This window comes from Vespula vulgaris, chromosome 14 (assembly GCF_905475345.1).
Source record: "Vespula vulgaris chromosome 14, iyVesVulg1.1, whole genome shotgun sequence".
Classification (NCBI taxonomy): Eukaryota; Metazoa; Arthropoda; class Insecta; order Hymenoptera; family Vespidae; genus Vespula; species Vespula vulgaris.
In genome coordinates, this window is record NC_066599.1 from 2,209,235 (window position 1) to 2,232,180 (window position 22,946).

Here is a 22,946-nt window from a genome sequence, read left to right on the forward strand (position 1 = left end):
TCACACACATATACAAATATACTTTCTCGTTCATCTCGTCTCATCTCCCACTTTCCTCTTCACGTCTTTGTCTTTCAACTTCTTCCTTCTTTTCTCCATCCTCTTCTTCTTCTTCTTCTTCTTCTTCTTCTTCCCCTCCTCAGTAAAGTAGTTCCTCTCTTTTCGCGCGAGATTCACGTGTGACGCATCGCAGCCACCCTGAGAAAGGCGCCCACGCAACGCTTGAACTCGCTTACGATACCTCGCCTGCAGGCTACACCTGCCGCTACGCTCTTCCTACCTGTAACGGGTGATCCCAAATTCTCTCTGCCAACTTCTTTCAATACCGATACAAAACGGAGATATATATATATATATATATATATATATATATATATACGTACGCACGTATCCACGTATATATTTATATACTCTTACATACCACGCGCCTTCGCGGTACGTCGACCTTTTACTAATGAAAAATAAAACGCCTTTATACTTCGCCTGTGCTTCTTCGACGCAAGCCACATATAACAGCTTCTCATAACTCATGGGACGATCTTTAAAAAAAAAAAGGAAAGGGAGAAGAGGGAGAGAGAGAGAGAGACAGAAAAAGAATAAAAGAGAGAGAGAGAGAGAAAAGAAAAAAAAGAAGGAACGGAGAGGAGCGCGGAACGAAGGAATTTCTTTCACAAACTCGTCTTCCGCAAAGGGAAACCCCGGACGTTAAAGGGAAGCAGGTCGAAAGGGAGAGATCCTCGATATACGGTAATTACAGGTTGTTTCTCGTACGGCATACCTTCAGGGCGCAGTTTACGCGCGCGAGTCGCTGCGTTTGACTCGATGGTTGGTGATGCTAGTGGTGGTTTGTGTTGATGTTACTAGTGATAGTGGTGGTGGTGGTGGTGGTGGTGATACTGGTGGTGCTGGTGGTGGACGCCCCACGAGGTTCGCGAGACCTCGAAAAGGGGCAGACTCGGTCGTAAGCTGATTTATTGAAATACCGCGTGCGAGTGTGAGCGTTAATCACCTTTTAATTATCCGATACGTCCTCCTCGTTTCTCTTTTCTTTTCTTTTCTTTTCTTTTTTTCCTCGCTTTTCTTTCTCTCTCTCTCTCTCTTTTTTTTTTTTTATTTTTCATCCCCGTCGAAAGTTTTCTATCTTCGAACACGGAACGAAGATTGAAAATCGTCGAGATAAGAAAGAAGAGAAAGAGAGAGAGAGAGAGAGTTTCTTTTCCTCCTTTTTTTCTTACTTTATTTTTTTCTTCTTTTCTTCTTCTCTCGTTCAAAGAAGAAATGAAGAAAAACGAAGAAAAATTTCGCAGCCGTTCCTATTCCGTTCTCGTAGAAAAAGAGAAATGTCAATATGACGAGAGATGCCACGTCTAAGATTTATCTTAACCCATCGAACTTACGCCGCTGCGTGAGAGATATCTCGTATCAGATATTCGTACAATACCGAAAGAATCGTGCATAACCTTTCGCATCGTAAATCTGACCGGGTGAGATATATTTTATTGCGCGCTCGTAACGTATGGACGTCCTCCTCTCTCTCTCTCTCTCTCTCTCTCTCTCTCTCTCTCTCTCTCTCTCTCTCTCTCCGAGGGTTGCGTTCGCTCTCTCAGCGTGAGTAAGGGCCGTGCTACGGAAATATTAATGCAACTTCATCAATCACGCTGCATAAACACCGGGGCGAGCAAACGATTTACTATTTGCGCTCTCTCGGTTGGTCTACCGTCGAAATACGAGAAACGTTCATTTATCAAAACGAACGAACTCGAACAAGCGCTGCTCGAAATTTCGTTTGTTAGTTAATGCAATATACATACGCGCGTACACGCGCGCACACACACATATATATATTGTTATAAACGAGCACTCGGGAATAGTCGGTTAGCAATTAATATTAGATTTTCTACGACAAAGTCTCGGTTTTAAGTAAAAACACGGTTAGCTGATATATTATACTCTACGATATAGCTAAGATCAGTCAAGAAAGGAGTATATGAGTTAGTTCTCGTATTCTCTTTCGCATCTCATAAGTATAATGGACCAAGTAAGAACCCGGTGCGTGAGTTTCACCGAGCAACGTATTCCCATGGGGGTCATCGAGCATGAGATTTCTGGATTACGATCCGTCCTTTTGATAGAAACATATATGGCAAGAAAACGTATGGCGTATTCGGCATTAAGGAAGTACGTGAGCCTAGGGAGGTCGGTACTTATGGGTGCGTTACTTCAGATCCTGCGTTATAGGGGCCTTCCGCCATACAAGCCTTTCTTTTTATTCGGTTTAACAGGAAGAAGGCCCGAGGTCGAGCTGTGTAAGTAAATCGCTCGACTATCTCTTAACTGTTATCCACTCGAACATTATCAAACTCCTCGTTCTTATCGTTTTTCTCGATAAATCTCTCTCGATAGGACAGGGCTGTCCTGGATGTCTTTTTACTCGTTCTTACTATTGTTGTGGTCGTTGCTGTTGTTGTTGTTGTTGTTATCAAAGAAGAATAAAAAGAAGAAGAGAAAAAAAAGAAGAAGAAGAAGAAGAAAAAAGAGAAGGAGAACAAGGAACGATTTAGTCGAGGTGTAAATCACTCTACGGAGAAGAGATCGCGCACGCGCTAGCAAACGCAAAGCACTTTGCTCTTCGAGGGAAGTAATTCTCTCCCCTCTACCCCTCTCCTTCCTCTCTCTCTCTCTCTCTCTCTCTCTCTTGTAACCCTCTCCATTCCATTTCTTGTTTCATCCTACATGGTGGGGAGCAGCGGTTCATAGCGATGCCGCGTCTCCGAAGAAGCGGGCATCAGCTGGCTGACAAGGCGTATAATTAATCCCTAATGACGCTGGCATAAATCCATCTCGGTTGGTCGTTTCCTCGGCAGCTCGGCAGCTCTCTAGCTCGCTTTACTAGCGAAATCAGCGCCAGCTTTGTCGCTGTCGTCCGTTTTCCGTTTTATTTATGCGCCTATCAGAACTTGACTCGCTTGCCTTCCTCGTGTCCACGAGTCCAATCTTAAAACGGCCCGAGTCCTCACGTCTCGTCGTCTTCGACGTCACCTTTCGTGTTTAACCCTTTGCAAAACACCGAAACAACAAACCGCGCCTATTGTGATCGATGGAAAATACGATACTACTTATCTATACGTTCGAACTATACCAAGAATAAATGCCAAATGGATGGACGATAAACGTTTATATGCATGTACAACGAAATTTCGCTTTGAAACCATCGGTGATATTAAATCTTGATACAACGATATATCATTCTTGATCCTTTAACGTCCGATCCTTTATCCTTTATCGACTTTTTTTTATTTCTTTTTTTTTTTCTTACATTTCTTTCTCTTCCATCATTCATAGTTTTCTACGATCAAACTTTATTCCTTTCGATTTCTTTCAAGCTTATATTGATACCCATCAATAAGATAATATATCGCTTTTAAAATATCGATTTTATATTCGTCTCATATACGTTTGGTTGTATACTCACGTATAGTGCAACAATATATGCGCGAAAGGATGAGAAAGGGAAGAAGTAATGGAAAGAGAGAAAGAGAGAGAATCGCATGGAAGATCTTACACACGCGGCTTTGAACTCTCCGCAAAAAGGGAACTGGCGGACCGAATTGATGTACACGAAACGGCATGCCCGGAATGTTATAATCGCAAACCTTTGAACCAAAGATCGAGACTCCCACACCATCGCCACCCCGACGTTCAAGCCACGTTCAGCTCCATTTCGATCCTTCAAATTACTCGTCTTTTCTTCTTCTTCTTCTTTTTCTTTTTCTTCTTCCACCTCTATCTCTCCTTCTTGCCCATTTCGTTCCTCAGATTCTCTTACCTCTTATTGTACGTTGGGTTTGCACGAAAGAGATACCGACTCTTATAATAATAAGTGCCCCTGCATTTAGAATAATTCACTCGTAAACGTTTCAATTATAAACAACGAGAGATTGTTAAAAGATTGTTAATTGATAAAGGAAAAAGGAAGGAAAAGAAGGGAAAAGACAAGAGAAAAAAAAAGAAAGAAAGGAAAAGGTCAGGTTAGAGTAGGTTTAAGTAATTTTCGAATTCGTAGATGGGGAAGGAGAAACGTCCTTGAGGTTTACTTCGCACGCGGTAAATCGCTCTACTCCCACGAACACCCTACGGGCCTTCCAAGATGAGAAAGAGAGGGAGAGAGAGAGAGAGAGAGAGAGAGAGAGAGAGAGAGAGAGAGAGAGAGACAGAAAGAAAGAAAGAAAGAAGGCAGTAGGCGTTACGGTAATTAATTTTTCCTCGATAATTAAGATATCCCTCGCTAAGACCGAGATACGCCCGGCGGTATCGTCATTTTTCAAGTCGTCAGAGTATCTCGAGTAAGTACTTATCTCTTTCGATATTCTCCTTGAGGATCTTCTCGATCGGGATGAAGATTCGAATTATGATGAAAAAAAAAAAGAAAAAAAGAAAAAAGAAAAAGAAAGTAAAGCAAAAGGAATGAATGAATGAACGAACGAACAATAGTGAAAGTGAATGGTGAACTTTTTCCTCTCTCTCTCTCTCTCTCTTTTTCTTTCTCTACTGATTATCGTGGAAGAAAAGAACGGTCACGTTAGCAAACGTTACCAAACACGTTGAACGTGCTAATAGAACGAGGAGATGAAAGAAGAGGTAGAATAAGAAGGAGAGAAGAAGGAGAAGAAGAAGAAGAAGAAGAAGAAGGAGCACGTCACGGTGGAGAAACATCTGGCCCACGGTGGTGTTTCGCAGCCTCGTGGGGATTATTAATTGTTTCATCTCTGCCCTTATCCGCGCCTACCCGTTTGCACGACTAAGCAAATACGGGAGGCGTAACCCACGCGGTGATCTACGAGCTTAAAAGCCCTCACGATCGAGCACACGGAGCTCCAATGAAAGAAAGAAAGAGAGAAAGAGAGAGAGAGAGAGAGAGAAAGAGAGATTGAGCCGAGGGGTTATCGCCTGATTTATAATTTGAGGCTCCGGGTGAACCTTCCATGGAATACGTCCCGAGCCGACGTTTTCCGGTTCAGGAAACGTAATTGGTTGCCAGCACGATCGTAGATAGCCGACGGTTCGAATCGGGGCCTTCGGCTCTTCTTCGAGAACATCTTAGCCATATCGAATCGTTCTGTCCTTCTCTTTCTCCCTTTTCTCTTGGCGTTATCTACTCGCGTAACGTTTTTTAATTCGCGATTTAAATCACGAATATCGGACGGTAAGCCCGGCAGGGGCATAAATCGAATCGAGTGGAAGCAATGCCGTAGAAAACGTTACTGATGCTTTAGAAGAGAGTTTCATCGTACATATACATATATATATATATATATATATATATATATAAATGTATATGTGTGTATGTGTATATTTATTTATATTTTACGTACGTACGTATATATGTACGTATATATGTATGTATAATAGGGATTCGAGATGTGAGGAAGGTTACGGTCGACTCTTCTTCTCTCTCTTTCTCTTTCTTTTTTCTCACTCTTTTTTTCACTTCGCGCATATCCTGATCCCTAGAATTATTTTTCTAATTAACCTCGAGTGCGATTTCACTCTCGCCTATGTAATCGGCCAACCCAACTCGTTCCTGATATACGAGCAGGTAGCGAGGAAAACTCTGAATAGTCGTAAGTACTTACCTTAGACGGCGACAAAGTCGCTTGAAGATAGCCATGGACATAAAACGATCGCCGAGAACCGTAAACGATGCGAGTTTTCTGTTGAGCGAGACGTTGTAAACATCGAATTAAACGTTCAAAGAGACAGAGACGAACAGACAGAAAGAGAAAGAGAGAGAGAGAGAGAGAGAGAGAGAGAGAGAAGGATCATAGAGCTCGTCGAGTCCGAGAAGTCCACAGGTGGATACGTGAGATAAACGGTAAATCTTCGAAAGTACACGCGAGAACGATGAAATCAGATTCACCTATCCGGTGAAACGCCATAGGTCGAAACGTTTGACCGTCGTCCCTTTTCTCTCATTGATTATTAGAAATTGACACGACGTTCGCGGACCAGACAGAGATTACTCATTTTCCAGAAGAAAAAGAAAAAGAAAAAAACAAAAGGAATCCACGACAATAATGCTCTCGAATGATATTTCACTTAAATCTATGAGAATCCGCGAGACTGAGGATCTTTTAAAATGAATCGGTGAATTTTCATTTTTTCTTTTTTTTTTTTTTTAAATCGTTCGCAAAAAATAAAGATAAAAAGGCTCTCCTCAAACGCCACTCTCGTCGTAAGTAACTCGAAGTAAGGAAATTTAGTGAGGGTAATAAAAAAAAAATAAAAGAAAAAAAAAATAAGGAAAAAGAAAAAAGTGGAGTTCGTCTTAAGATGACTCGTCTCACCGACGATCTTTCGACGATGATCTTTTGCTCGAACGAATGTAAAGAGAAAGAGAGAAAAAGAGAGAGAGAAGGAGAGAGAGAGAGAGAGAGAGAGGGAGAGGGAAAGGGGGAGTACGCGTGGCACTCACGCAACTCGAAGAGCCGTTCTACCGTCCAACGACGATTTGTTAGAAGCGCGGACGCGCGAGGCTCGAGGGCCGCATTTGTATCTTTCTGCGGCGCTGATTCTCGAAACGTTAGCGCCAACATCTCCATCGTGTTCTTCGATCGTGGAGGCCTCGAGCTCAGTATCCTCGAGGCTTCTACGCGTACCTCTACGAGGCGTCGAGGATACTTTGAATTACAGGGTGCGAGGAAGAAGAAGAAGACTAATTTGTTGATCCTCCAAACGTATCTACACACATACACATATACACACACTGAAGAAAAAAAATATATATATACGATTGAATGAATCGTCAGTCGTAATAAAAACGTATCAATTATTATATTTCATTTATATTATAATGTGATATACAGATTATAATACTTAAAAAAAATGGATGATTATTCTCTTTCTCCTTTTTTTTTTTCGTTTCTTTTATCTTCGTTTCATCGATACGATTAATACAGTTCGATTCCATTCGATTCGATTGGATTCGATCGGATTTTTCACTTTAAGGAATGATTATTAAAGAATTCTCGTGAGAGATCTTTCGATTCACGTTACGTACTTATCTATCTAAGTATTGTACATATTGGTCCTCCTCTTTGTCAACTTCTTAAGAATCTGCTAATGTAAGATCGATTGAAATGTAGAGAGAAGGATAGACAGGAAGAGTAGCAAGGATGCGTCGGACATAGAAAGGAAGCGCATCTCCGGCTACCGAGAGAAGCCGACGAGAAGAGAGAAAGAGAAAGATATATAGATATATAGAAAAAGAAAGAAAGGAAAAGAGAGAAGGAAAGAAGAGAAAAGATACGAAGAAAAACGAGTCGTAGTGTGGAAAGTGAATTATAAGACGTACCATGGATTGATATGCATCCAGCATATTCAACGTATCCTTGCGCGAACGAAGGATATCGAGAATGTTCAAGCTGTAATATAATAGGCGCCGGTGATTTCCTATTTCTCGATCGTAAACTAAGTATGCATTTTTATATTTCTCTTTTCCTCTCTTTTCTTTTCTTTTTTCTTTCTTCTTTTTCCTTTTTTAATTTCTCCTTTTAGTCACACACCTCGTGCTTCGAAAGAAACATTCGATGTTTCTATTCCGAGAATGTGAAAACTCGTACCTTTGTATTAGTAAACTTGAATATCTACTCGCTTAACTATTGCTTAGATAAGTATTATACTTTACATATAATATTCGTATAAAAATACCCCCTTCATTCTCATAACTATATTTCTTATAAAAGAATCGATAAATTTTAGTTAACGTTTGGAACGATAGAGACGAAAGATTTTAGATTATACGATTTATTAAAGTATAAGATACTCAAGTCTCGGATAATAAATTCATATCTTAGATATTAAGAACGATAATGACTAAATAATATTCAAAAGGAAACACACATATATATATATATATATAAAAGTACATTAACAGATGCCTGACAAACCGTACAGAAAGAGATTATTCTAATCTATCTAAAATAAAATACGATTGGTTTATCGTTCGAACAATATAATCAAATTGTGAGTAAGAGTACAACTAATATGCCTGATATATATAAATATATAAAAGAAAAAAAGTGAGAGAGAGAAAGAAAGAGAAAGAGAAAGAGAAACCAGATAGAAAGAAGAAGAGGAGAAAGAAGAAGAAGAAGAAGAAGAAGAAGAAAAGAACAAGAGGAAAAAGAAGGAGTCGTCGGAGCATGGAAAGTGAATTCTGAGATGGGGCATAAATTGATATGCATCCAGCATTCGACATGTCGGTCGGATAAAAGAGGGAGCGCCGAGAGACAATGGCCGTCGCCCACGAAACCCCTCGCGCATCCGGTGCGTTTTCAAGGAAGCTTTCGGTACGCCGTGACACATATCAATTGATTTTCACGATCGCTGTTCCCGTCCCGTCCTGTGTCGTCTGCCGTCCCCTTACTCCCCTTACTCCCCTTACTCCCCCTACTACCCTCCCTCCGCCTCTTTTGCCTCCTTTGCCTCCTTCACCCCATCCCTGTCTCTCCCTCCCCTCTGTGTACATATCCAATAGGACGAGTATCGATAATGTTCTTCGCTTCTCGGTGAACGCTCGTGATCGTAACGAAAAAATTCAATAGGGATGAAAAAAGCGTCCGCTCCGATCGATCAGATTTCTACGAAACGACGTACCACCGTGATTCGCTTAATAATTTTTTCCTTCCTATCGACAAAAACGATCGTCTCTTATTCTTATTCTTCTTTTCTTTTCTTTTTTTTTCTTTCTTTATTTCTTTTCTTTTTTCTTTTTTCTTTTTTTTATCTCTCGCGACGTGATTTTTTCTTCACACACAGAGAGAGAGAGAGGGAGAGAGGGAGAAGGGGAGAGGAACGGAGGGACACACGTGCATACATAGATACACGTGCACGTGCACTTCCTGAATCCTATTCCAATTTCGTCTTACGTCATTTCCTGATTAGCTCTCGCGAAAAAAATTGAGGAAAAGGACAAAAAAAAGAAACAAGGAAAAAAAAGAAGAAAAAAGAAAGGGAGGTGAGATCGAATAGTTGTTCGAACGAAATCGTCGAAAGATTTTGCGCGTGCCAAAAAAATGCCAGAACGTTTAATGAATCGATCGGGCTCATGATCGTAGCTTGGAAAACGTACAAAGAAAAAAAACGATGATGATGATGATGGTGATGGTAATGGTAGTGATGGTGATGGTGGTGGTGGCGGCGCCGTTCGATCGATTGGTAGATCCTCCCTCTTCTTCTCGATCGAGAGCTAGACAACGTGTGTCTTCCATAAATTCCAAGCACTTGAGCGAGCTCGCTCGTTCGCTCGAAACGTCTCCCTTGGAAACTACTTTGTTTTACGACTCCCAACACCCACGCCTCGTATCTATGCGTGTGCACGCACCTTTGGCTCACGCATACATGCTCTACACATATGTAAATAAATATACTGAGATCGTTTATATATATATGTATATATATATATATAAAACGAGTCTGAGTTCTACACGGAGAGCACGCGCTCCGTTCAATGTAAAGCGTTAAAGCGCTACGTGATCGAATTGGACAAACGACCGGACACTCGCCAGTCCGAGCCACCATTTCGCGCTCGCCGACCGAATATCAACGAGAGAGATCGTTAGAAACGTTTTAGAATTAAGCGCGCCTATTCACAAAGAACCGAACGCCTACTCGAGAGTATCCGCATCGGCGATATCGAGTCAATGCGACTCGAAACGAACTCGAGACGCTTCCCTCTTGACGTTTTATTACTCTCTCCTCTCTCTCTCTTTCTATCTATCTACTCTCTCCATGTCTCTTTCTCTGTCTCTCTCTCTCTCTCTCTCTCTCTCTCTCTCTCTCTCTCTCTCTTTCTCTCTATTTCTGTCTATCTCTTTATCTCTTTCTATCTTTTGCTTTCTTACGTTTCCGACAACGTCATGCTCGCGTCGGTGAACCGTCTATCCTTTCTTCTTTCTTTTTCATCTCTTTCTCTCGTGTTTGATCTACGTTTTAGTCCTTTGTAGCAGCAGCGGGCCCAGCCATACTCGACTCAAGCTGCTATTACTTTCTACTCGCTCGAGCGATCTTTAAATATAACGAGTCGTACCGCCTCGTTTCGAAAATATTATATTGTTTCTTTGGTTAAGAAGAAGTAGAAGAGGAGGAATAAGAAGAAGAAGATGATGAAGTACAAGTATAAGTAGAAGTAAAGGAAGACGAGGAAAAAGAAGAAGAAGAAGAAGAGAATGGCACGTTGAATCGAGACACCCAGTGTACTCGCGCGTCTCGAAACGACTACAGCGTGTTCATTGTTATTAGTGACGGTTGCGAGTCGTGTCGAGTGTCACGAATAAGTTCTACCCTGGAGCCTTTTACCTCGTTGACTCTTGACACCTTGAGAAACTCCATTCATCTTAACCCTTCATTTCCCTTTAAGAACGCTCAAAAGTCATTCTTTGGCCTCGATAGAATCCAACGGGAGAACGCTTGGCTTTCCAATGAGGAAGAAAATCAAATAGTGCTTAAATCGTTGAAACAAAAAAGAAAGAAAAATAAATAAATAAGTAAGTAAATAAATAAATAAATGAATGAATAAATAAACGAAGACAAGAAAAAAATCTTGACGTACATTTATGTAGGATCGCGTTTAATTATATTTACGTTATAAGACTTTGTTAATTATGATCGTACGATTTTATCTGCAATGTTGAAACATCCAGATGTAATAATTTCGTTGCACTGAAACCTTTCATTTTTCTCATTGAATATATATATGCATATGCATAGTTCAAAGAAGCACCGACAGGACAATTTTCCAATTTACAACACTCGACCGATCGTAAAACGTGCTCGAGATCCATTATAAACTGGCAATTACGATCAACCTTGATCTTTGAAATATCAAATCCGAGTTGTTGAGTTGCCTCGTGGACAGAGGCAAATTAAGCGAGCCTCTCTCCAAGTCGTTCATATCTCGCGGAATTAGATTACGTATCTCTCGCCGTCCCCGTGATTTATTTATCGGGCTGGGCTGCCGCCTCGAGGCACTGCTGTGTTTCAACACCTTTTGACGAGCGTATTTACGATTATGAGAATTACACAAGGCAATTAGTGCCAGGTTGCCGGTATAAATATGGATAATTATGCATATTCACCTGTTGCTCGGTTATACCTATATACATGCATATATATATAATATATATATATATAAATATATACGTGTGAGTATTCACGAATGAGAAAATTACGCATCCTAGAAAAAGAAAAAAAAAAAGATTTCAACTAGAAAATCTAAGAAAAGATCAAGAATACGCGCTCTCTTAACCGCGAAATCAATGACTCGTTCGTCACGGGGGTGTCGTTAATATTCCGTATAGAATAGTAATAATAAGAATAAGGATAAAAATAATAACGATAAACTTTCTCGCTCGAGATATAAGTACGCTTTCGAAGAAAGAGAGCGAGACGAATCGTACAAAATACCGTGTAAATTTTCAATTTGTTTCTCGAACAGTGATTTCTTAAAGCAAATATATATATATATATATATATATATATATATATATATATTTAATCGTACATTTAGGTTTGTAGTTCGATACAATATAAAAAAGAAAGGAAAAGAAAAAGAAAAGAAAAAGAAAAGAAAAGAAAAGAATTTCAAAAGAGTCTTCGATTCTTCAGGCAGTCCCAAAAAATTATCTCTTAAAAAATCATCGATTGATCGAAAAAAGAAACATAATAAAAAATGATAATCGTAATACGTAGAGAAGTATAAAAAAGAAGGAAAAAACAAAAAAACGGGAGAAAGAAAAGCAAAAAAGAAAAAGCAGATAAGTTTCAACGTTGAGTTGCTCCTGCAATGAGAATATCGTTCGTGTTATCTATCTCTTTCTCTCTTTCTCACATACTTGAAAGAGCTACTCTAAGTTCTTTCGTTCCTCTCGCTAGGAGCGAGATCGTGAGAAGTACTCCAGATCGGCCCTGGCAGAATCCAAGCGCAGGTACATATCGCGAGAGGCTGTTACACTGAGATCGCTAACAAAGTGAGGATCAAATAATAACACGTTTGGATCGCGCGCGGCTCGAAGATAGATGGCGCCCGACGAGTGAGCGAATAATTTGATAATGGCGACGGCTCGGGAGGAGACGGTGTCTACGAGTTTCGTTCTCCTTCTTCTCCTTTTTCTTCTTGTTCTTATTCTTCTTATTCTTCTTATTCTTATTCACCTTCTAGAATCTCTCTAAAATACTGTTCGAAGATCTAACGATCTCTATTCTCTCTATCTCTTTTTTTTCTATCTCTTTTTCTTTCTCTCTCTCTCTCTCTCTCTCTCTCTCTTTGGAATCAACTTCATCGTTGATTTTTTTTTCCTTTCTCTTACACACCACGTTGAAGGAATATTCCGGTACTTACAAGATTTTTATAGACTCTCCCCCTTAATGGCCGGCTGATCGTGTGCCGAAGGTTACCACGGGTGAAAATGAAGCACTACTCTTGGAACATCCTACTCGTTGCGCTGACCTCACCCTTGACACGAATCGTCCTTTACTGAGAGAAAGAGAGAAAGAGAGACGGAGACCGAACGAGAATGGATCTTAGTTTTTTCGTCTTTCCTTTTTTTATTTTATTTCGATTCTTTTTAATCAAACTCCATATACCTCTATACCTCGCGAATTCTTTTCCATTTAAACGAAAAAAAGAAAAGTCGATACGGTTTGTTAAGGATTAATTAACGATTAGGATAGTAACGATCTCAAATCTATACTAAACCTTATTCTAAGGATTAACTTGAAAATTAACGATCCATTTAATTAAGAATATTCCTTCTCTCTTCCACCCTTCCTCCCTCCCCCCCCCCCTCTCTCTCTCTCTCTGTCTTTCTCGGTGTTTATTCGCGTGAGTTATATTCGCGCGAAGGAGATTAAAATTTTCTTCGAAGGGAAGGGCGTTACTCTACGTACGGATCCTCTTTCTCATGAAACTTCGAACCGATATGTATGTATCTATATATATATATATATACGTACGTATATATGTATGTGGATCGGATCGGAGAGAAAGAGAACCGATGAGAAGGGCACCATGGATATACGTATACGTAGGTAAGTAAGTACTTACGTATGTATGTACGTATGTACATAAAAGGGATTCGCAATGAGGAGACTCGAATAAAGATGAAGATGAGAGGAGAGAGAGAAAGAGAGAGGGAGGAAGAAGAAGAAGAAGAAGAAAAAGAAGAAAAAGAAAAGGGTAGAAAGATGCTCGCGGCTTCGGAGGATCGGGCATAGGTAAGTAGCACTTATGTTTAATACGTGAGTGTGGATGAGTTGTCTGTCTCGCACGCGATCCTCTCGCGCCTGCGCAGCTCTTTCCTGACCTCGCGTTCGCTAGAACCAATTTCCGCGGATAATACGACCGCGATCTACGAGTGCTTCGAATATTTTCTTCGAGATCCTCTGTCTCTCGAATACCGTCAATTTTCTTTCTCTATCTCTCGTTATCGTACTCGATCGGACAGACGACTTTGAAAAGATGTTAATTAATAATCTCGAAACAAAATAATCGAAACAAAAGGATCGTTATCTTTGAATAACTATCGAAACAAGTAGATCGATCTTTCTCGCTTCATATCTTTTTTTCGAGATGGATAATGAAATGAAAGTCGAACGTATTGATTGTAACAGCTAATTTCTCGATAAACAAATTCGCGGCATGTAACATTAAAAAATATCACGACGGAATATCCAAATTTTCAGGTGAAATTAATGAAATATTAATCTTGGCCAGTAATAGGTCAAACTAAAATGCTAAATTGTATCGTACAAAAGCAAATGTATGCATTATGTATCTTGGCTGTCCTTAATTTGAGACAGCACGTTCAACAAAATTGGTGAGTTTTTATTTTATTTACTTTTCTTTTTTTCTCTCTCTCTCTCTTCCTCTCATTTCTTCATCGTTCGCGAATTGATCATAACGAAACAAAAAAAAAAAAAGAGAATTAAAAGCGAAAAAAACATTGGGATTGTTCTCAGGCAAATAAATTCGACGATGAAACGATCCTCGTCTCAAGCTTCGTTGAATTTGGTAAAATGTATCGAATCCAATAACGTGCCGATCAAGAGCATAGAAGTATCAAGCGACTTGAAAAATATCGTTAAAAATATTAACAAGGACATAGATCAACCGAACTGGGAGACTTCATCGTCTTATATGCAGATATTTATGAAAGGTGCAAAACAGATCATCGATAATATCAGCGAATCTATCACGGTACAAACAATAACGTTAACGCATTTCATTATTTTACATCTATTGATATTAACATGAAATATCTATTAATATTAAATATAACTTTTAATTCGTACTACGTAGAATCCGAAAACCATCGCCAATCCTCTTTCAAAAAATATCTTTGGCTCTGTCTTATTTCTATCGGGTAATTCATTAAACAAATACTGGAACTGAATATTTTTTACCAACAAAATGAACCTCCGACTATCGACTAATGGACCGTTGATATAGAAAAATTTACTTGGAGCAATTAGGGGGTGCTCTTAATAATATTTTCTATTTATCCAACGGTTTCTATGTAATAACATTTACAAATGAAATTATCAATCGAAATAAAACTTTCTTCGAACCTTTAATGCTTTCCCAATGGCGCCACGAACGAATTCAAGAGTGATTCTAAAAGAAGAAGAAGAAAAAAAAATCTATCTACACGTCCGTTAAATAAGATCGTACGATTTTCTATGTGTTATCGTAATTGTATACGAATATATTTATATATTTAATCGATTATAAAATCGTAAAAATAAAAATCGAAAAAATTAATCAAATAATTCTTATCATTTATCCTCTCTTATATGTTAAACGAAACTCTTAGAATACGAAAATATCGGTTTGACGCGAGAAACCGTTTCAAATTTCCGAAAATCTTGAGTAGAAATAGATAGATAGAAAAAGAGCGAGTGAAAGAGAGAGACAAGGAGATAGAGATAGAGAGACAGAGAGAGAGAGAGAGAGAGAGAAAGAGAGAGAGAGAGAGAGTCGTATGCCGACCGAGAGACGCCAGGACGGATAAAGGTTCATTTGAATTTTCCCGAACAGGATGTGCACCGTGTGCATTTCAATCTTCGTTGGACACCCCAACGAAATATGGTCGAAGGGAGACGAAGAAGAGAAAGAGAAAATGAAAGGAAAGACAGAAAGAGAAAGAGAGAGAGAGAAAAAGAGACTTCTAGAGAACATATATACGCGAATGGTAGTTTAAGAGCGAACTCCCAGTATCCAGAGCACGTCCGGAGCGCGAAGAACTTATTGTCATGTGCGGAGCTCGTCGAGGCATTTTAATATTTCCGTTGAATGCTGGAAGGGAGAATGAAGGTGGAAAAAACGAAGAAGAAGACGAAGTAGACGAAGAAGAAGAAGAAGAAGAAGAAGAAGATGACAAAGAAGACGAAGAAAAAACGGATGCGTCTGTCGTTACTTTCGCTACTGGTCTTACCCTCTTATCAAAAAAAAAGAAAAAAAAGGATGAAAAAAAACGACACTTTTTTGTATCAAAAGAGAGAAAAAAAGAGAGAGAATCAAAAGAAAAGAGAAAGAGAAAAAGAGAAATAGACAAGAAAGAAAGACAAAAAAAGAAATAAAAAAAGAGAGAGAGAGAGAGAGACCACCTAACTTCACGGGTGTCCTCCTCGAATCTTTTAACTCTTGGTTGAACATATTGCAGGCTCAGTTACAGTTGGCAAAATTCACGACACTTTCGCGTTGCGTGCAGAGCACGCCTTACGAGACGTATATTTCAACTCGAGCGAGAAATCTATCAACAGGATTCTCGTTCCTCCATCGTTCCCCTCTATCTCCTCCCACCCCATAACCCCTTCACCCTGCTCCTCTCTCGCTCTCTCTTTCTGTTTCTTTCTCTCATTCTCTCTCTCTCTCTCTCCTCTTGCCGCCGTCGTTGAATCGACTTCAGTCTCGACGTCAGCCGTAACAAAGTGATTCACGTTTCACGTTTTGCTTACCGACTCGACTACGACGACTACGACAACGACGACAACGACGAAGACGACGTACGAGCTCGAGAGACGATTCTCTTTCTCTCTCTCTCTCTCTCTCTCTCTCTCTCTCTCTCTCTCTCTCTCTCTCTCTCTATCTATTTTTTTTCTCTCTCTCTCTCTCTCTCTCTCTCTCTCTCTCTCTCTCTCTCTCTCTCTTTCTCTTTCTCTTTATCCTTTCTACTGAATTTTCTCGCGCTCCTTTACGAAAGCTTCCTCCACGTAGATATTATGCGTGCACGGTAGCAAGTAGATTTTTCGAGCATCTTGAGAGGACTTTCAATGATCTTAGGAAGAGAAGAGGAATCCTTTTCAAAAAGGATTCACGTTTTAAGGATGCTTCTGGTATTATACGTGTGACGAAAACGGAAAAAGGCTCCGACGTCTACGGAACGAACGCGTTCTGTTTGAAGATCGAAGTTTGAAGAAGAAGAAGAACAAGAAGAAGAAGAAGAAAATGAAGATGAAGACGAAAAAAATCAGAGGAGGAGGAAGAAGAAGAAGAAGAAGAAGAAGAAGAAGAAGAAGAAGAAGAAGAAGAAGAAGAAGAAGAAGAAGAAGAAGAAGAAGAAGAAGAAGAAGGTTCAGTCGTGAAGAAGAAAAAAGAAGACAAACAGAGGGACGTTCTTATCTGCGAAATAATCTCTCAAAGAGGATCTTTTGGGAACAGGTGCACTGCGAGAGCTGTCGGAGTTCGAGCTGTCAGGAGTCACCTTTTCGAGACTACCTGATATTCATAATAATTCATTTCTAAAAAAAAAGAAAGAAAGAAAAAAGAAGAAGAACAAACAAAAAAAAAAGAAAAGAACTCCAACATAGAAAGAAAGATACGTATCCACGTGGTAGGGATAGGTGAGGGTTAGAACGGGGCGGAGGGGAAGCTTAAATCGATTTGCATATTCCACCAGACGGAGACGCGTTTCCTCTATTTTATTTTTTTCTCTTTTTCTCTCTATTCTTTTCGTTCCGTTGTTTTCGACGAATAGAATAAAAGTTAAAAGGCTGGGAGGTCCTGGAAGGTTCAACGGAAGATATTACAACATTGCTATCTCTAAGAAAGTTGACTTCTCTTAGATCGATTCGTACGATCTCGCTAAAGGTAGAAAAGAGTTTGAACTAGCAACTAAGTAAAACACCACTGTAGCTAAAGAACGTAGTTACATTACGTTCGTCCTGGCACGCGATCGAACCAAGTCGCAAGCGTTCTTCGTATTGGCAAGCAATAGTTGCGACAGCAACTCGTGCTATTTGCCCGTGTGCCTCCTTACATAACGAGATCGCGGAACCTATCCAACGAAAGTCCGGATAAAATAAAACTTTTGTAAATCAAAGAGCAAAAGGAAAATGGATCGACTATCGAAGAAAATATTGGAGATATATGTATATATCGAGAGATCATTTAATTCCGTTTCAAGAGATCATTTCAGGAATACGGACCCACGCAATTTTATATTGCCAATCTTAATTGTGATCTTTCGACCTCGTTGAACCTCGAATGTTAGGGTCTCTAGAGAGATAATTAAATTTTCCTCTAACGAACGACTCACGGGATGCAATCGTAATGCGATTACACGGGGATTTTAATTTGAACGAAAAATAACCGAGATACGAAACGGGAGCACGAAAGAAAGATAAAAACGGTAAAGAGAATTTTTTCTTCTTCCGTTTCTTTTTTTTTTTCTTCGGTCTAATACCAAGTAAAGAAGCAAAGAAAGAAACTAACCTGAGATCGAGACGCTTCGGCAAAAAAAAAAGAAAAGTGCGGGAGAGGAGAAAGAGAGGAGGAGGAGGAGGAGGAGGAGGAGGAGGAGGAGGAGGAAGGAGAACTAAGTTCGACGAATAAGACTCTTCTCTCGGTTCTCGCGCCGGATACGCGTGTGCCCATCGCCCTCTCTTCCCTCTCTCTCACTCCCTCGCTTCCGGTCGTAAGCTTCAACGTTCTCATTGCTATGCCTCTCGTATTCTCTTACCCTGGAATATGAAAACGAAATCATATTCTTTGCCGTTGGCCTACCAATGAGCTGGTCTCTCTCTTTCTCTCTCTCTCTCTCTCTCTCTCTCTCTCTCTCTCTCTCTCTCTTTCTTTCTTTCTTTCTTTTTTCGTTTCCTTTTTTCTTTTTCTTTTTGTCTTTTTGTCTCGACGTACTTTCAAAGTTAAACTCTTTTAAAAACATTTAGGTATTTATTGATCGTCTTTATAGAAGCTCGCGCTCGTTCCTCGTCGTTTCATTTTTTTTTTATCTTTTTTTTTCTTTTTCTTTTTTTTTATTCCCCTCTCTTTTCCTCGTTCCTTCCTTCTCTTAGATTACCTTAGATGACATCATACCGATATCCCACGGGAATAACGTTGGTTTCAAACGAAGTATAAAGAAACATCGTTGCCCTTTGCCGTTGGAAGCGACCGACCCTCGCGGTGTCGGCACCGTTCGTCTCAGGGCAAGAGATGCGATTTCTCAAGCTCGCTCGTTAAGGCGGCAAAACCCACAGCCGTAGCGTAATTGCGGCGATCGTACGTTAGTTAGGTTAATAACTTTGCATTATAAATGTATTAAGCTCGAATCCAATTACAACCGCACGATGAAGATCGGCCGGGCGAGCGAGAGCATCTTGGAATATCTTGCAAAATAATCCGAACCGGTGTATACCTATGTAAGAGTGGAGAAGATGCGCGCATAATTTCGAGTCGATAAATAACTACCGAGAGAGAGAGAGAGAGAGAGAGAGAATTATCCGTACGAAACGGAACCGTGTGAACGGGATTTCGAAAGTAGCTACGAAAATTCGATGATCATTTCTATTTAAAGATACATTTTCTTATCGATGAAATATTCTTTATAACGCTATTTTAATATTAATTATCGACTCATTATTCTTTGATATTGATCGTAACAGATAATTATCGTTTTATTAAAATAACATTTCCACTTATACGTGTACATTAGATTGATTTTATATATACGTATGAAGTCAATCTAATAATTTATAATACGTGAAACACGAAGAAAAAAAGTGTGTCTTAATTTTCCATGAAATCGTAAGTAAGAGGATCTGAAAAAAGAATATGAAAGGAAGGAAAAGGAAAGAGAGAAAAAGACAGAGAGAGAGAAAAAAACAGAGAAAGAGAGAGAGAGGATGCACTGAATGAGCCGACACGCAGGTGGGTGTACAAATCGTGACGGTGCAACGCTCGTGAACTCGCTCGTGACAAGGTACGCAAAGTTAATTGCTAGCGGCACGCGCTCCTAACTCCCAGACAAAAGTCCTCCGAAAGTTGCGAAAAAAGCTTGAAACGCGGGAAAAAATGGAGGAGGATGCTAACTCAAAAGAGAGGGGATATTAGATGGAAAGAGAGGCAGAGAGAGAGAGAGAGATAGTAAAAGAGGAAAACGAACGCGTAGGGCGAGCAATCGCTACGAGACTTGGAGCGTGTCACGGAAGGAGGGCGTTACGCACACGCGTCTACACGATTGTGTCACGGATGTCATAATCTTACGTAATTGGGAGTCGGTCGCGAGCATTTGTATGTAAGCCGCACGCATGGTGCGACTCGTTCGCCCGGTACGCACAGCAATTTGCTTTGATTCGATATTGTAAACTATGTCGCTGTGAAATTATTGACTCCGTGATTCTATTTCCCTTCAAATCATAATCTTTCCCCCGGATAGTTTTTTTTCTCTCTTCTTCTCTCTCTCTCTCTCTCTCTCTTTTTTATTCTCTCTTTTTCGCTCTTTTCCTTTCTTTTTTGTTTTTTGTTTTTTTTTTTCGTTTTTTTCAACAACGATCGAACGACAAATTGTTGTTCGGCAAATAATTAATAAATAAATTCATTCGTTTCCGTCGGCTCGATATAAAATTATGATAATCCAAATGATATTGTAGATATTGATATAATCTATTTAGATAAGTGTAATCATTATTGCAGGAAAAGGATTAAAGTTTTCTTTAGTTGGAATGTTTAGTTAAAATATTTGTATATAAGATGGAATCGTTAAAGTGAATCAATTCAATGTTAAAAGACGGTCAAAAGATTTTCTCCTTCTCTGTACGAGGCCATGCGATTACTTTCGTAATTTGCCCCGATCATATGCCGTGAACGCACCATCCGCGCCCATTATGAAATAACGATATAGATATTCCATGCAGGACATTGCCAGTATTATCGAGCCATTACGATATAATGTATATATATATATGTGTGTGTATGTGCGTATGTATGTATGTGTATATATACGTATATAGATATTCGTTACGATTTGCATTTTCTTACTCCTCTATTTTCCAACCGCTTTCAAAGTAAAAACGACAAACGTCTATTATTCCCGAACACGCATACTATTTCCAACGACCATTATACTTAACAATTGTATAATTTTCAATAATTAATAAACGCGAATATAATAATAATAATTATCATGACATATTTAATATATTATTCGCGGAAAGTAGCATATTATTTTAACGATGATTATACCTTTTTTATCTCAACAAATATCTAATTTCCAATAATTAATAAACGTTAAATCCAATAATAATGATAATGATAATAATAATAATAATAATAATAATAACAACAATAAAACAATTCTATAGATATATATAACTAGTATCGAAGGAAACTTTGTAGGTCATTATATTTACAATCGAAATCGGTTAGCAATTAAAGAATAATCAAAGGAAGTGTCGGCCGGTGTGCGAATTCTCGTAAAGGTCTAATTGGTCCGGCGCGTTCGTTAATTCGATTTCATTTGTACGCGAGGACCGCCATGGTCGAGGATCATGGTGGTCGTGCGCAAAAAGGATATCGATGGGCGTGGCAAGACGAAGCAGGGGCAATCAATCGGTTAATCGATAGTTCGCTATGCGATCGATGTTGTAAGAAGAAGAAGAAGAAGAAGAAAAAGAAAAAGAAAAAAAAGAAAAAGAAATAGAAGAAGAAGAAGAAGAAGAAGGTAAAATAAACGGAGAGGGGCGGTGGGAGGGGTAGTTGTTTAGGATGGAGTTGGGAGTATTAAGTAAAAGTAAAATCAAAAAAAAAAAAAAAGAAAGAGGAAAAAGAAATGAAGACAAAACGTGCGATAAAAAAACGAAGTTGCTTTGAACGATGTTAAAATACATATTTATCTATTTCTCTCTTTCTTTTTTCTTTCCTTTCCAAGTCTATATACCCTGTAGATATTATACATACATATATATATATATATATATATATATATATATATATATATAAGTACTTTCTTACTACCTACACCCTAGAAAAAAGTGGTCCCTTCGTGAAGGGACGTTTACGAAGGAAGAGTTACCGGCTCCCTCGCCTCGAATTAGCAAATCTAACGTAATAATTAAATTATCGCCGTACGACGATCCGAGCAGGTAGTTAAACTACTACTCCCTCTAAACCCTCTCCCCCTTCCAACCCCTTCTACCATCTTGTGTTAATGAAGCGTCGCGGGTAAACGACGGCAAGAATAAATTTGAATTTCGATTACGTGCCGATGCGTGTGCGAGAAAACCAAGAATGAGAGTGAGTGAGTGAGTGAGTGAGTGAGTGAATGAGCGCGTTGTCCGTATATGTGTATTTGTCTCTATCTATCTATCTGTTTATCTGTCTGTCTCTCTGTCTACACGTGTATGTGTATGTGTGTGTCAGAAAGAGATATAGAGAGAAAGAAAGAGTATATAACAAAAAAAGCGCGACCACGAACGAAAACGGATATGAATGTTATTGATGTCTAGTCTCTCTCTCTCTCTCTCTTTTACTCTCTCTGTCTATCTTTTTCTCTCTTCGAGAATGTCTCTCCTCCCCCACATTCTCCATCGTTCTTTTTTCATCGAAGGAACGTAGGTAGGCTGGCCGTTTTCTTCTTCTTCTTCTTCTGACGACGACGACTACAACGACGACGAAGAAGAAGAAGAAGAAGAAGAAGAAGAAGAAGAAGAAGAGGACGATCGCGGTCGGCGACCGTTCCATACTAAAGCTTCCACTCGATCGTTTTCTTACAGCAAATGATCGTTAAGAGCTACGACTTTGCTATGCTAATCCGTGCGAAACTCATCGAGAAACACTTTCATTATTTCAATGCGCGGTAATAAATGTATTATAATACCAGCCGTGATAAATTCGCCCGGGTAGCATCGATACCTCGAATCTTTTGCGAGGATTTTTTGTTTTTTTCTTTCGTGTTTTTAGAAAGATCCGATTTGTATAACCGATGTGAGGTCTCTTAAAAAAAAAAAAAAAAAAAAAAAAAAAGACAGAGAAAGAGAGAAAGAGAGAAAAAAAAAGGAATAAAAAAAAGAAATGAAAAAGAATGTCAGAAAAACAAAAATGAAGAATGAAAGAGAATGTAAAAATAAAAAAAATTAATACAAAAATAAAACGAAAAAGTAACGACGTGAGCTATGTTTATTTATAATTATTGTCGAATAAAGACCCGATCGATTTTGTTTAATAATTAAAATCGAAAGCGAGGAACGGCCGTTGGTTGGTAGGACGATCGTTCGAGAGTCACTTTGAAAATAATAATGCGATGCAACTGTGAATGAGGCTTTTACCGGGCGTCGCTTCGAGCCAATATCATAAACGAAGTATGAATATCTGACATTTATGTCGTTGCATATTTATAGACCTCCTCTTTGCATAATCGGCCCTAAATATACGCACGCGTCCGCGTTAGTTCGTGTTATATTATAACGGCGTAGTCGTTTCTGCCGGTTCATCGAGTTCAAAAGCATTAAATAGAATTTTAGTTTTATTCGATGATAATTATGATGATGATGATGATGATGATGATGATGATGATGACGTTGACGAAGAAGAGAAAGAAAAAATAAAATAAAAAGAATGTAAGAAAACAAAAAGCAAGTATACGAATGATCGCATGAACGACGTGAAGACGACA

At 39.2% G+C, this 22,946-nt stretch overlaps 2 protein-coding genes and 1 long non-coding RNA gene across 4 annotated transcripts in view; 2 read left to right on the plus strand and 1 right to left on the minus strand.

The window, feature by feature from the left end:
* LOC127068941 (uncharacterized) overlaps window positions 1-22,946 on the minus strand; it is a 222,979-nt gene that overhangs the window by 136,089 nt on the left and 63,944 nt on the right. The gene's annotated exons all lie outside the window — the stretch shown is intronic.
* Window positions 13,072-22,946, plus strand: part of LOC127068918 (knirps-related protein-like) — a 70,202-nt gene continuing 60,327 nt past the window's right edge. Inside the window, exon 1 of the mRNA XM_051005333.1 lies at window positions 13,072-13,272. The gene's annotated coding sequence lies outside the window, so the exon portion shown is untranslated. The remainder of the gene's footprint in view (window positions 13,273-22,946) is intronic.
* On the plus strand, window positions 13,663-14,818 carry LOC127068939 (uncharacterized). The gene is made up of 3 exons (XM_051005382.1): window positions 13,663-13,874; window positions 14,017-14,254; window positions 14,357-14,818. The coding sequence occupies exons 1-3, from the start codon at window positions 13,789-13,791 to the stop codon at window positions 14,447-14,449; spliced, it is 417 nt and encodes a 138-aa protein (XP_050861339.1). The 5' UTR covers window positions 13,663-13,788; the 3' UTR covers window positions 14,450-14,818.